Source organism: Polypterus senegalus, chromosome 7 (genome assembly GCF_016835505.1).
Source record: "Polypterus senegalus isolate Bchr_013 chromosome 7, ASM1683550v1, whole genome shotgun sequence".
Classification (NCBI taxonomy): Eukaryota; Metazoa; Chordata; class Cladistia; order Polypteriformes; family Polypteridae; genus Polypterus; species Polypterus senegalus.
The window spans coordinates 109,480,661-109,497,212 of record NC_053160.1 but is presented as its reverse complement, the minus strand read 5'-3'; the positions used below and the strand labels follow the sequence as shown (position 1 = coordinate 109,497,212).

General features: G+C 37.9%; 1 protein-coding gene across 1 annotated transcript in view; it reads left to right on the top strand.

The window, feature by feature from the left end:
• Nucleotides 1-16,552, top strand: part of nol6 (nucleolar protein 6 (RNA-associated)) — a 309,483-nt gene that overhangs the window by 224,784 nt on the left and 68,147 nt on the right. The window contains exon 21 of the mRNA XM_039757964.1: nt 11,953-12,077. Coding sequence (XP_039613898.1) covers nt 11,953-12,077 — 125 coding nt within the window. The remainder of the gene's footprint in view (nt 1-11,952; nt 12,078-16,552) is intronic.

Sequence of the window (16,552 nt, the reverse complement as noted above, 5' to 3'; positions counted from 1 at the left end):
CAATATATGTAAAAACATCATCGCACTAATGCAATATTATTTGAAAACGAACAGCCAGATCGGGTTTGAATATGCGCCCGATCTGACGCTGTTCGTTTTCAAATAATATTGCATGTACTGTGCGTTGAAACTGCTGCACTGAATAAGACTTTTTCTGTAACAGCGTCAGGTTGTATTCAAACCCGATCTGACGCTGTTCATTTTCAAATAATATTGCATGTACTGAACTATTTTAGAATAAAAACATACATTTGATTTCAGTCAGTCTGTACAACAACAACAACATTTATTTATATAGCACATTTTCATACAAACAGTAGCTCAAAGTGCTTTACATAATAAAGAATAGAAAAATAAAAGACACAATAAGAAAACAAAATAAATCAACATTAATTAACATTGAATAAGAGTAAGGTTCAATGGCCAGGGGGGACAGAAAAAACAAAAAAACTCCAGACAGCTGGAGAAAAAATAAGAGTAAGAGCCAGTGTAAATGCATGATAATTGTAAAGGTTAGCTTTTTGTATTTTTAATTCAGTTCCATTCTCTCAGTCACGTTCACGATCCCCCTCCATCCAAAATACTGCTGTTTTCACATAAATACGCTGTCCAGAGGGGACTGGGCGGTCTCATGGTCTGGAATCCCTACAGATTTTATTTTTTTCTCCAGCCGTCTGGAGTTTTTTTTTTTGTTTTTTCTGTCCCCCCTGGCCATTGGACCTTACTCTTATTCGATGTTAATTATTGTTGATTTATTTTGTTTTTCTTATTGTGTCTTTTATTTTTCTATTCTTTATTATGTAAAGCACTTTGAGCTACTGTTTGTATGAAAATGTGCTATATAAATAAATGTTGTTGTTGTTATAACTCAAATGTGATTTATTTGGAGACGCGCTATAGCTCAAATGTGATTTATTTGGAGACGCGCTATAGCTCAAATGTGATTTATTTGGAGATGTGCTATACTCGAATGTTATTTATATAGGGAAGAAAGTACAATGTCAGGTGCTCTTTCAGTGTAATAGGAACCATAGCAGAGAGAGCTGTGTACACTGCAACAAGTACACATGTCGTGAATGTAGGAAGGGGGTGTGGGAATTGTTAATATTTGAATGTGATGATTTTATATAGCACGGATCGGAAATCAGCAGTTCTTAGCATTGCACCACACAAGCTGTCGTATCAACCGGCTACTGTAACTTGCTTTATTTTTTCCTCACTTATAGTCTAGAATAAAAGTGTACTTGTTTTTGTGATCTATTATTTCCACTCTAAAACACTACTTCACTCCCAGATAATCAATCAAGGCATGTGCTGAGAGTTTGTGCACGTTCTAAGTCGTTGGGGGAATGAAATAGCCGGCTACTTGCAGCTTTTCTTTTATCAGCACATTTAGATTAACAAAAGACGCTGGCGGAGAGGTGAGAAAGGTTTTAAGAAGCGATTTAAGGTGGGACGGACCTACGAGTTTTTTCGTAGGCTCTGGTAATTCTAGTGTTAAATTTGACTGGGTAAAAAAACACTTACTTACTGAATATCTGCTTGCAGTTAAGTTCTTATAACTGTCTTATCTGCTTCTAAAGCCACATGCACCTGGTCAGCATCTTAATGCAACCTGCCTGTCTTTGTGCCGCAAAGCCTTTCTCTTTACCACTTTGATGTCAGTGTCACTGATTGTTGTTTCAATACAAATGATGTGAACAAGTACATGTAACAATACCAAACACACCAACAAACATTCAACTGCTTTTGCTCCTATTTGGGTGGAAGAAAAAACACACCAGGAGGGAATTAGGAGAAAAATGTATTTCTTATTTAACCCCCACACCACAGAAAACAACTCTCATCCACTTCTCTTTTCATTTGCAAGGATGACGTTCTAGAAAAATTCTAGAAGTAAAGAAACTCAAGCATATTCCCCTTCAATGCATTTGACTAAATACGCAGGATTCTAAAGTGTTCCTTTCCTGACTGTATCTTCTTGTTTAATGTCAACCACCAATGCAGCACTTTATGGAGGGAAGTTAACGTTTAAAGTAAAGTGCACGTAACATTGCTTTTTAAGCTCATAACCAAGGAAATTATAACCTACCATCTAATTTCATCATTCTGGAATCTAAATACGTATGTGAATATAATTTTTTTTCTTCCCTCTACTTCTACACTTCATATTCTTCATCAGCCCTAATTTACTGCTTTTTAATCATCTTTTTTTTTCTCCCTCCTCCTTTTCTGCCTTCCTAAATTGGGGCACTACCAGTAATGGCATTAAACTCTGCCATTCCAAAAAGTAAGAGAGAACACAGTAGTTATATGCTGATATTAATCCATACACATTGTGCTTACAGGGCAGTTCTATCTTTGTTTGTGGTGTTTTAATGAGACTACAGTGGGCTGGCGCCCTGCCTGGGGTTTGTTTCCTGCCTTGCACCCTGTGTTGGCTGGGAGTGGCTCCAGCAGACTCCTGTAACCCTGTAGTTAGGAAATAGCTGGTTGGATAATGGATGGATGTTTAATGAGACTATCATATTGTCCCTCTTTGTACTGTTTACAGTATGTGTGAAATACCAAGCATTTTGGTATCACATTTTGATTGTTTTTTTTTTCTTTTAACCAAGTTAGTGGATTATTTATTAACCATTTCAGTCTTAACCTAAATTAACAGAGATGCAAGTTACCTTTGCCAACAATGAATGCAGGATTTTTCCAGTTATTGTATTATGAAGCACATCACAGTTTTTAGGTGTAATGCAATTTAACTTTGAGTAAGCATTTCCAGATGTGGGTCACTTAGGCAACTTGCTGATTTGGACATATCATCTTCCAATATCAAAATAATCTTAATTCAGCCTCATGGTGGAATTTTGACATTTTTCCCCCTAGACTTAATTTTCTGGTTCTTACAAACATATCCATATAGTACAAAGATACAAGTTCAATGCATATTAAAGGGAAACAAAATTCTCTACTTGGGAAGGCAAGCAAGTGGCCTAGCTGTGTAATCAGATTTAACAGGTTAACTAAGTTTTTTGTAAATGATACATTATACTGGTTTATTATTTGTTTGATTTTTGCACAAAAGTTTATTCCTTACAAATATAGCAAAAATGTGTTTCTGATCAATATATTAGATACCATTTCCTTTATTTGAGCTGTGTTATGCCAAGTTTATACTGCTGTGTAAGCAGTGTACTGTTTATACTTACGTGTGTACTTTATGTAAATCTGGAGGATTCCACCAGAATGCAGCGCAAGATATCAAATAATGTTAGAGTTTGATGTATTGTGCATTACTCGAAACATCCATTAAATTCCCAGGACACCTTGCCACAATATCTCTGAAAAGGATGGATGTTTAATGATTACTTACATCACCAGGGATGCGCCCATTCCAGCTAGCATCAGGCATGAGGCAGACGCTATCCCTGGACAGGGCATCAGCTCATTACAAAGTGAATATAATCGCACACATACACTAGTGTAATTTTGGCATCACCAACACCCCCAAACTTGCATGTCCTTAGAAGGAAACCAGAGCACACCATGTAAACCCACTAGGAAAACATGTAAATTCAAGGCAGGGAACCCCAGGGATGTGATTTTTTGTGAGGCAGCAGCATTACCGCTTCATCACCGTGCTACCCGTACATGTGTAATTATTAACAGTAATTATTATTTAAATGAAGTTAACGATTTATCTGTAAGATGTAACATACATGCTTTAACACATTCAATCATGAAAGTGATATCAAGTATAAATCTAAGGATTCTAAATGTGCAAGGAGCTGTAATATAAATTGAATGTGTTCTGTTTGGCAAGTGCTGTCTGCCACTGCATTCAGTCCAGAAGGAAGCTCTAGAAGCATGTAGTGATTAACAAGTGAGTTGGTTTTAAGATGACGTTTACGACGTTCTACTTTAATGACAAAATAAACTACAAGATTGAATTTTTGAACTTTAAACACGAAATACACCTTTTTTTTTACTTCAGTCTCCCCAAATTTTTTTGTTTGTCTCAAATACATTCTAAAACTGTTGCAAAGGTGAAAACAAAAAGACAGCCCAAAAGATGGTATGTGAAACTTTTGAAATGTTTTGTCATTACGATGGTGAATATGTGACGCTTATATTACCTATGCGAAAAACAGATGAAAAAAAACCACCACAAATACATTTGTATGTCAATATTTAAGTTGATTCTGTAGGATCCCCAAAGTGGCTTGGTGTCACATGTTAATAGTAAACAAAGACTCTGACATCACGTTCCAACTTGAACACACTGCACCCCATGATTTTTTGCTGGTGCAGTAATTTGCATACGTGTCACATTAATATCAGAGGACGCATCAAATGGCAGACATGATGCCTGCGTGTACACTTTCTGAGTGTGAAGTAAAAACTGGCCCTTCATTTCACACTTCCACAATAACTAGCGTACAATGTTCTGTTGGGAAACCTTGGATCCTTCCATATATATTGATGTTACTTTGATATGTACAAACTACCGAAAGATTGTTGCAGACTACGGAATACTTTCATGACAGCGGAATTCCATGATGATAGTGGCCTCTCGTAAAAGGATAATGTGCCCTACCCCATTGCAAAATTTATTCAGGAATGGTTTGATGAACATGGAAAAGAGTTCAAAGTGTTGACTTAGCATCCAAATTCCCCAGATCTCAACTTAGTCATTCATGGGGTGTGCATGGAAGACCCACCTTGCAACTTGCAGGGCTTAAATGACATACAGCTTACATCTTGTTGCCAGATATCACAGGTCACCTTCGCAGGTTTTGTAGAGTCCATGCCTCAACAGATCAAAGCTGCTTTGGTGGCACAAAGGAGGCCTATACAATGTTAAGCAGGTGGTTTTATTGTTGTGGCTGATCAGTATATGTTCAAGCATTTGCAGCAGTGCTTTAAATTCAATGGCATTGAAATGTCAGAAAAATATAAGTAAAAGAAGTTGCATTAACTCATTCTGCCGCAACACAAACCTCATCTCTAATAGCTGGATCAGTGAACCTAATGCACATTCTGTAACAGAAAGGGTGAACAGTCAGTCTCCGAATCTGTACTTTCCCTCATGATAGTGATGCATAAGTTAAACACAGCTAAAATGAGCAGCTATGATGAGTCCAAGTAAGCTTTTATTTAGTGGCGATTTGGACAAATTAGTAGTCCATACACCAAAGAATACTAGTTTCTAATTCTGGACAATCAAATTAGAAACTTGCAAAGCAGTTCCCCAACCTCGGTCCTGGGGGCACACTTTGGCTGCAGTTTTTTGTTCAAAACTAGATTCCTAATCAGTGACAACACCTGATAAGACTGATCTCATTTAATTAGCTGGTATTATTTTTCTTTTATTCTACATTCAGAAAAGCACAGCAACATGATTTTTACATTGATATGAGATTTAGAAATATTTCTGCTTTGGCTATAGATTTAAATGCTTAACTGTCTTTTGTTGATTTTATTATATTTTGCCCTTTCTCTATGCAGTTTTCCTGACAATTAAAAATGAGCAAAGCAGACACGCTAGCAAACAACACTGAATAATCAAAGCCTGCAACTACTTCAGCATCAGACCCACTAATTAGTAAATAATGAATTAATTAAACAATTAGAACACCTAGAAAAGTAGAATGAAAATCAAGATGAAAATACATTATTCCCCTATAACTGCTTGGTACATTTTAAAATTTCTGTATTGTTACCAAAACACAGAACTTGGGAAATAACACATCACTTAATTAGCCCAGTAGTCCAATTAAAAACAGAAGCTGATCTGAACAAAAACCTGCAGCCACAGTGTGCCCCCAGGACGGAGGCTGGAAAACACTGGTCAAAAGCCAGATTAATACTTGACTTGTACATGCTGGTTTCAAGTGTAGCACAACAAAAATAATGTTAGACACAGTGTAACACTCTGGGTTTTTTGCATGCACTGCATGAAGATTTTTTTTCTAACTATGCCACCAAGTGGGCATGGTTCAATGTACAAGAAATGATGAATATCAAGAAGGGGCTGGTTACATTGGTGCCATAATGATTAATAAAGGCTTGAATATTATGCAAAAGATAATTGTAGCGCAAGAAAGACACAAAAAAATATTTGAAGTACAATTTTTTGTCAAGTATGTCACCCACTTAAAAGAATAATATACAATACAATACAATTTATTTTTGTATAGCCCAAAAACACACAAGAAGTGCCGCAGTGGGCTTTAACAGACCCTGCCTCTTGACAGCCCTCCCGCCTTGACTCTCTAAGAAGACAAGGAAACACTCCCAAAAAAAAAAAAACCTTGTAGGGAAAAAATGGAAGAAACCTTGGGAAAGGCAGTTCAAAGAGAGACCCCTTTCCAGGTAGGTTGGGCGTGCAGTGAGTGTCAAAAAGAAGGGGGTCAATACAATAGAATACACAGTACAGAACAAATCCTCAATACAGTATAAAAATAAAAATTTTAGAAGTACGGAGCAGAATTTAACAGTGATATCACATAATATGATTTGAGTCCTGGAGACCTCATCCATCAAGCTGCCTCTCCCATTTGGCCATTCCACAGCTGAAATAACACTGGGCCAGCTAATCCGATGAAAGGACCCCTCTTTCCCACGATTCCTGCGATCCTCCATCAGGGATGACTTTACCTTAGGCAGGCAAAACAACTTGGCAGGTGGGCCGTGGCACCAAGTGCCACATTTGAGTACCGAGATGAGAAACAGAATAGGTGAGGGTTAGTATCCAATTATAACCATCATGTTACTTATTTTTTAGTGCTAATGACTAACAACAGAGATGCAGTATGGACAGTTAATCAGCAGCTGTAGTCGGGATATGCTAAACTGAAGTAGTGAGTCTACAGCCAAGATTTAAAAACTGAGAACGAAGGGGCATCTCTTATAGTAGCAGGCAGACCATTCCACAGTTTAGGGGCCCTACAACTAAAAGCTTGGCCTCCCACTGTTATTTTATTAATCCTTGGGATCATAAGCAGACCAGCATCTTGAGATCTTAATGTGCACTCTGGTTTGTAAGTCATGATAAGTTCAGCAAAGTAAGCCGGACCTTGGGCATTTAATGCTTTATATGTTAAAAGAAGGATTTTGAAATCTGTCCTAAACTTAACAAAGAGCCAGTGTAAGGATTTAAGAACTGGAACTATGTGTTCGTATTTTTTTGTTCTTGTAATAATTCTTGCAGCCGCATTTTGGATTAACTGGAGGCTGTATAAAGAACAGTTTGAACAGCCAGTGACCACTGCATTGCAGTAGTTAATCCTACTAGAAATGAATGCATGAATTAATTTCTCAGAATCCTGTTTATTTAGAAAGCGCTTTAATTTCCTAACATTTTTATGATAGAAGAAACATGATTTGGACAACTTTGTAATATGCTCTTTAAATGACATACTAGAGTCAAAGATAACTCCTAAATTGCCGGTTGATTCAGTAAAATTAATGGGGATTCCAACTGAGTTAAATAATGACAAAATATTGTTATGATCAGCGTCATTCCCTCCAACAATTAACATATACTCCCCGTCGCTTCGCTGCTTTTGGTTAATGGGTCTGACGTGCACACACAAGTGACCAATATAGCATAAGAGGAGCAATAACATTTTGCTGTGAATAATGAATGCATGTTTTATTATGGATTAAAAACAAAAGAAAAGAGCAGAAGACAAGGCAAGCTTTAACACCAGTTTCAAATGAAACGAATCATTACAAGCAGCATCATGACATAAATATAAGTAGGATTTTTCAAATAACAAAAGAACTTTTTGTAGCGAATAAAATGCATAGGGTATTCTGGAAAGTAGCAATGCCTACAGGGAGGAGACAGTATTGCAACCAAATTGGAGAATGTACAGGGCTGTTAATAGAGCTTTAAGAAATTACATATAAAAGCAGTCCTTTGTTTTCAGGTAAAACTCATTTTAGGAGTTAGATGGTGAGAAAGCACCAATAACATTAGACTGCTTACTATACTAGTCATCCTGCAAAATCTAAAAAAATCACTGATGCATTATGAAATGTAAACTTTTGAAACAAAAAATGTACACTGATGCAGCAGGGGCTTTGCTCAACTGACAGGGCTTGCTGCCGCTTAGAAAATGAACTAAATATTCAGCAGCTTGTTGATAACATATGATGGCTGGAAAGTTCCAACAGTGTTCCTGTCGCAATTTTTTTTTTTTTACAGCCTTTGTAAATGATTATAAAAATGCTCCTTACTATTACTTAAAAAATTGCAGTGTATGAACATGCTTTTTTTAGCCCTAAACTAATCTTTACTTAAATGAAGTCCATCTCAGTTTTCCAAATATGACAAATTTTAATTCAGCTGTATACATCAGTTATTTGCTGTGGTCAACTTAAGGTGTATGACATTGTAAGAAGTTCAAACCAATGATGTTTTTGATAGAGAAACTGATTTGTTGGGTCTAAATTAAATCTGTAAATAAAATTTGAGAATAAAATATCGCAGTAATTCAGCTTATTTTGATAAAATATTTTTGTGTATATTGTACAAAGACACCTCATCATCTATTGTTTTGCAAGATGCCAGTTGTGTTTGTATTGTGGTAGAGGGTAAAGTGCTATGCTCTCCTATACAACAAAACTTTTCAAATATACATCATTGTAAAAAGTTGTAAGTAATCATCCACCCTGTATATAAAGCTGGATTATCAGAAAGTGCATCTGGACTTGCGTGTTTGCAAAGCTGGTAGCCCAAAAGAATACTATATAGTTACTTACTTGAAGGCATAGCCCTTACCACTGCTTCTGCAGCATCAGAGTCTTATAATTGAAACCTAGAAGAATCACAGTCAACATGGAGTTTGTATATTCACCCCATTTTTGTATTCTTTTTTTCTGTCCTTTTTAATTTTAATGATGACTCTAAATTGGTCTTGTGTCAGTGAGTGTGAAGTTTACATGATTGTGCCCTGTGTAGACTAGCACTTCATGCAGATATTTTGTTTGTGTTACAGAGTAAATCTTAATAAATAATTCAGTGAATAGTTTGAAATGTTTAATCCTACTAACTGACATCTTGTGGAATTATCAAGGGCTTAACTCTACAGTCTGTGTCACCCTTTAGATATTTTCAGGAGGTGTTACAGTTTGAACAGTCCAACAAACATTTCCATTAGATAGAAATTAATCGAATCACTTTAAAATTGTACTATGAGAAGCGTAATCAATTTAATGCAAAACTTTCTGGTACCTCTTTAGAGGTTTCTTCTGTAACAGTGAGCACATGATGAGGTACTGACCTGTTTTCATTATCTGCTGAAACTGTGTTTAACCTACAAGCCTGCCAGTAAGACACAATTTTTGCATGGGGTAATGTGAGCAAGATGTATGTTTTTTGTTTTCCAATGAAATATTCCTGCCGCTGTACTGGATGATTCAGTCCTCTCTAACTCATTTGCCATTCTCCCTGCAATAATTTGTCCACCACTAGTCACACACACACTGTCATTGCCATGTTTATGCATCTCTAGTGAACTACAGGTAGTGATGGAGGGTGGATGATGGACAAGATCTGCTGCCACAGGCCTGACTGAATACAGGCTGTGGGAGCAGACAATGTTACTGCACAATCATGTGATGACCTATGTCAAACATGTACTTGACCCACCCATAGTTGAAGAAGCATTGCTGTGCTATACGCTATAAGAATATTTATCACGTATAATACTGCATATAGCACAATCACTAAAACCATAGGGTAGATAAGAGCAAAATCAAAGCACTTGATGTCTAAATTAATAAAGCAACTACTGGTTTATATCACAATTGCTTTATGGCAACCACTTTTCACTTTTTGACTGCCTTCCCCTTTGCTTCTGATTACCTGTTTATGGTTTTCCTGTTTACCTTTACATTCCATATGTACTGAACACTTTGCAAGCAAAGTACTGTAATGATAGTGCTTGACTTAGCCAATCCTAGAATCATACTTTTTCACTATGCAGGTTGCTCCCATTCATTTACATTTGCACATTTAATTGCACGCTCACTAGTGTCAGTTTATCAGAGACTGTCCACTAATTACTAATGCTAAGTTTTTGTTTACATGTTAAAGGGCAGTGTGCAAGTTATGAAAGTGTTTGAAATTACCTATAAATTGATCAGATTTGATCACATTGAGTTATAAATGCTAAAATTGTTTATTTGCTGCCAGATGTGATTCAAAGTTTGGGATGTCTTTTTAATTGTTTTGCATAGTCTTGTCAAAAAAGCTGAACAGTATGCTGTACAGTCATTATTTCAAGCTACAAAGTCTTCTTTTCATGCATTGTTCTTCAGTTTTTGTGTATTCTTCTAGTTTCCTTTATGTTTGTATACAATATTTAAAATTTTGTTTATAGACTCTACTTTTTCTTTTTCTATATGCTTTGCGCCAACATATGTATCATTGGGAGTGCATGAACCTTAGATGATAGTTTAAGTTGTGAAATAAACATAAAAATACACATAAAACAGATGTTAAAAAAGTTGTGATTCTAGCCTGGATAAAAGTAATAACAAAAAAAAGTGGGCTCTGGGGTTAGCAGTGCTAATTTCCCCTTGGGTCTATCTATCTATCTGTCTGTCTGTCTGTCTGTCTGTCTGTCTGTGAGCACACATTTAGAATTACCACCATTCCTATGGTGTCTTTTTATACCACCTTGACAGTAAGCTGTTGTCACACTGAAAATGACATCAGTCATTCATCTTCATGGATTTCTGTTAAATATCTGAGGATTGAGGCAGAGACTTAATTTGTGTATGTTTTGAATGATGCCCCCTTCCTTAGAGTGCCTTGGAATCAACTCCCACAAGAAACTCGCCATGCTGATGTTTTTGACAAAGTATATACTGTATAATAGCTAATTTGACAGACTAAGGTAGAAGTAGAAATTAACAACATTATGGATGTAAATATGTGAATAATTGCTTGTATGACATTTGACTCAGATTCATGGGTTTTAATATATTTCTTTCTTCTTGAGAACACTCCTTAGGATATAAAGAAGTGGAATGATTGCTGCATTACCTATGCATCCAACAGGGAGAGCATGCTCCATGAAAATATTTTATTCAAGTATTGCATCCTTACTAAAACCAAAATATTTAGTGTATCTCTCCCCAGTATCTATGGTGGAAATACTAAGATGAGAACGAATTAATACTAAAGAAAGTATACATTTATCTTTGCACCTGCATGCACCCTCAAAAATAATCAGCTGAAGAAAGCTTTTGGAAAAGCATGTACAGTTGTGTGGTCTCTATTTTTGTACACTTCAGATGAGTCAGAGTCATTTTCCTAGGTGTGGGCAGAAGGGATGTCTTCCACCTGTCCCCTAGGTTGAGCTTTAGCTTAAAAGTCATTTTTATAGCCTTATTAGCATTCTAGGTTCTAAAATAAGAATATATATTCTACTGGCCATTGCCAAACATGGGATATATTCCCTGCTAATGCTATAAATAGTAAAATCCCTTCATTAGTAACACTATAGCCACTAACCATCTGTCAACCATTACCACACCTTTTCAAATCAGCACCTCTTAAGTAAAACATTTTAGTAGCCATTGTAAAATCCTCAATTTGCAATACTTAAATTGTTTCAGTTGCATAAAAAGATTCTTTCGTGAGCAATTCTTATTTATGTATTACATAACAAAATATATCAAAATAGTGTGGTTAGTCTTGCAGAGTCAAACTCACAAAACACATTGATCACTTACTTTTTTTATATGACTTGTACCACATCAGTAAACATTTAAATAATTACATATAGTACTTTTAAGCAGCAAATAAAAATGTTATTTGTTTTATGCATTTTTTTTACCCTAAACCTTATGCCCCAGAGTTGTTTTCTGAAGTGGTTTATATAACATTTCTTATAGTAATCATTGTACTGATCAAAAAATGTTTTTGAATTGCAGCTGCAGAGTACACAGAAGTTAAAAATTACTTTGTTTCTACACGATCCAATCTTCCTGCCATGTTTATTGCTACTCCTCAAGACAAGAAAAATTCAGTGTGGACAAGGGAAAGCCCTTCTGTGCAGGTAACCAGGGATTTTTTTATTTTTTTATTTATTTACTTATTTATTATTTGGGAAAGCAAGTTATTTCACGTGAAGCAAAGTGTTACATTTTGTATGTCTGGATGCAGAGACAGCTGCTACATGCACTATAGTATGGAATTTAGCACTGCTGAAAATGCAATCCAAAAACTGAGCACTTGATTAGTTGATTAATTTTGTTTTAGCATATAGTCTTGGTAGCTTGCTCCTAAACATGGAAAAATAGTATTGTATAATTTAAATGAATATTTTAACCTGTAATTTACTTGACCATCTCAAGATGTATTATAATGTGGTCCATCTAATAGCTCGTTAATAGATTTTGTTCTGTTGGAATGATTTTTCATTTTGTTTCTTTGCTTTTTTTTCTTCCTTTTCATCTAATCTCACTTCTATGTGAGGTAGGTGTGCTTGATCAGCCTTCCCCAAACTCACTCTTGCACCTCCTCGACATTCAAGCCATTTTCCTTCAGACCTTCTTTTTACTTCCATCCACCTTCACTTTGGCCTCCTTTGTTTTTTCAACCCCATACTTGCATTCCCATCTCTCTTTTGCCCACATATTCATTATCTCTCTTCATCACATGTCCATATCACTTCTGCCTACTTTCCTGTACTTTCTTAAATGTCTTTCCCACTTTTGTTCTACCTCTAAATTGTCTCATGTTTTTTATTCTGTCTATTTTGTAACTCCAGACATCCATCTCAGTATTCTCAGTTCTGCCACATCCAACTTCTTCTCCTGTGCGCCCTTTTTTTGCTCATGTCTTACCTCCATACATCATTACTTGACTTGTCTTAAAAGCCTTACCTTACATCTTCACCTTAATTCTTCAATCACACAATACTCCTGATACCTTCTTCAAGTGATTCCATCCAAACTGCACTCTATGGGACTTCTCTGCATCTAGTTTTTCATCTTGGACTACCACTAATCCTTCTGAATCCTTATCATCATTAAATCTCATATATCCTGTCTTCTTTCAACTCCATCTTCAACTTTCTGTCTTCAAAACCCTTCTCGATTCTTCCAGCATCCTCGCCACTTCCTCTTTTTCTGGTGATACACAACACAATGCCATCAGCAAAAGCATGCACCAGAGAAGATTGGTCTTTTATCCCATGAATCAATACATCTATAACCAGTTCAAAGAGCTGAGAACTTAGAGGTTTCTGGTGCAGAACTGCTCCAACTGGGACTCCATTCCCAAATACCCTAGGATTTTTTTCATTCAACAGCTTTTCAGAGTACATTTTCCATGTATATCACACATTTTTAATCTTTAGTCTGCTTTGTTCTTACTCTTTGCTATTCTAATATTCTCTTTCATCTTCAGTTTTTCAAACACCTCCTCAAAAACATGTGCCTTGCCACTGCCTTCATTGCCTCCTTGCTTATCTGCCTATACATTCCTTCTTTCCCAATTGGTAACATTTCTTCTTTGCCTCTTTCTCACCACCATGTCTGTTTGTCCTCAGGTGGGCACTTTCCTGTCATCCTTCCCAACACCTTTTCATCTACTTTTAATACAACTTTGCCATTCTTCTCCCACCATTCCTTCACACTCTCAAATGACTGCACTTCACTTAAAACTTTCTCCCTAAAGCTTTCCTCAAGCCCTTCCTCTTTTAATTTCCATCAGTTTTTCATTGCTGCTGCTTGCTCTGGTTTTATTCTCATGCTGATTCTGATCTCCCAGTCCATCACTAACACTTTATGCTGCACTGTCGCACTTTCCCCATTTATGACCTTACAATTCTTTATCTCTTTCAAATTAGATCTTCTACACATTAGGTCTATTCCTCCACTACTGTAACTCACAAGCTATTTTACTTTCTTTTCAAAAAAACTTGTTAGCTATTACCAAATCAGATGCCATGGCAAAATCTACTATCCTCTTCCCTTCCCCATTTATTTCCTCCTATACCCCCCTCAATGTATCCTCTCTATCATCTCTCTACTCTTTCCCATATGTCCATTTAGATCACCAACAATCATTTTTCTCCTCCTTGAACTGCTCTAAGCTCTTCATCCATTTGTGGCCAGAAAAATGTCCTTCTCCTCTTCCTCACAGTCCCCTTGAGCAGCATATTCACAAATAATTAACTATAGTTCCCCCAAGCCCAGTCTTCACCCTATCACTCCTCTTATTCACACTGATAAGACTATCTTTTAGTTGTTTGGATGCTACTATACCTACACCATTTCTCCCTTGCTCAATTTCTCCCCAGTACAACAAATACCTTCTCCCAATTCTCTTGTCTTGTTCCCATTCCGTCTAGTTTCCTCCTTTCTATCAAATCTGCTAACTCCCTTCCTTTCCCAGTCATTGTACCAACCTTCAGTGTCTCCACTCTTACCTTTAACACTAGAATTAGCAGATCCTACGAGAAAACTCGTAAATCCGGCCCACCTTAAATCCTTTCTCACCTCTCCGTCAGCATCTTTTGTCCTGTAAATGTGTAGATAAGCAGCAAGCAGCCTGCTCTCTCATCCCCTCGCCCACTGCCACAGTTCAGTTCGCAAAGAGGTTTGTCAATGCTCAGTGTTTATCTTCGAGTGAAGTGCTGGAGCTTTATAGGGTAAAAAAGTACATTGTCATTTCGAATACATACATTTCATGTGTGTTCAGAGTCATCAACATTGTTGTTAACACAGCAACATTTTTCATATTTTAGTAATACATGAAAAAATGTAGACATGAAATGTATAATGTGTGAAGCCTGAAATACAAATATGAAGTAAACACTTTCACAAAAGTATAACAAAACAAGTGAACTTTGATTCAAGAATCTAACCGAAGATAAAAGAAAGCAGGTTACGGTAGGCGGTTGATATGACAGCTTGGGTGGTAAAATGCTAAGAACTGTTGCCTTCCAATCAAGAGATTGCGGTTTTGATATTAGCTGCTTCCCAAATTTACCATTTTGAGTAGTGTGCTGCTCTTACTGTTTATCATACAGTAAAAACATACATTTGATTTGAGTCTGCCAATTTTAAGTACTTGTTTTTTTTTTTCAGTTTTATTCTCTCACTCACGTTCAAGCTTCCAACATAACCCCCCCACCCCACCCCGATCTGACACTGTTTTCAGATAAAGACATGATATAACAAACAAACTTGCTTTGTTTACACCCCCTTTTTATTTGAAAACCGTGTCAGATCTTGTGCGCAAACGAGACTGGGAAAACTATGGACGTGGATGTGAGTGGTGTGTGTGACTGAGAATGACTGTGGATGTGAATTTTTTTTATTCACACCTTATACACGTCATAAATGTAGGAAGGACGTTCCTTGGGTGTGTATGAGGACTGTTAACATTTGCGTCTGATGGCCCATTCAGACTCAATATCCCCCACCTCCCTCGGGACGTTGTCGAAGTTCTGCCGGAGGTGGGAGTTGAAGCTACTTCTGACAGGGAACTCTGCCCCTCTTTGGAACACGCAAACCCCTCTTCGAACCGCCACCTTATCGTGGTGGAGGGGTTTTCGTGTCCCAATGATCTTAGGAGCTCTGTTGTCCGGGGCTTTATGCCCCTGGTAGGGCCACCCAAGGCAAACTGGTCCTAGGTGAGGGATGAGACAAAGAGCGGTTCAGTAGACCTTTTATGACGAATAAAAAATTTGGACGACGTTTTACCTTACTGGGGCCCCCCCTCTGAAGCCATGCCTGGAGGTGGGGCTCGATGCCGAGCACCTGGTGGCCGGGCCTGCACCTATGGGGCTCGGCATGGCACAGCCCAAAGAGGCAATGTGGGTCCCCCTTCTCATGAGCTCACCACCTATGGGAGGGGCCAAGGAGGTCGGGTGCAGTGTGAATTGGGTGGTGGCCGAAGGCAGGGACCTTGGCGGTCCAAGCTGGCTCTTGGGACATGGAATGTCACCTCTCTGAAGGGGAAGGAGCCTGAGCTAGTGCACGAGGTTGAGAGGTTCTGGCTAGATATAGTTGGGCTCACCTCAACGCACAGCCTGGATTCTGGAACCAATTTCCTTGAGAGGGGCTGGACTCTCTACCACTCTGGAGTTGCCACTGGTGAGAGGCGCCGAGCAGGTGTGGGCATACTTATTGCCCCCCCTACATGGAGCCTGTTCATTAGGGTTTACCCCGGTGGAAGAGAGGGTAGCCTCCCTCCGCCTTCGGGTGGAGGGACGGGTCCTGACTGTTGTTTGTGAGTCTGCACCGAACAGCAGTTTAGCGTACCCACCCTTTTTAGGGTCCCTGGAGGGGGTGTTAGAGGGCATACCTTCTGGGGACTATTTCGTAATGCTGGGAGACTTCAATGCTCACGTGGGCAATGACAGTGAGACCTGGAATGGCGTGATTGGGAGGAATGGCCCCCATAATCTGAACCCAAGCGGTGTTTTGTTATTGGACTTCTGTGCTCATCACAGATTGTCCATAATGAATACCATGTTCAAGCATAAGGGTGTTCATATGTGCACTTGGCACCAGGACA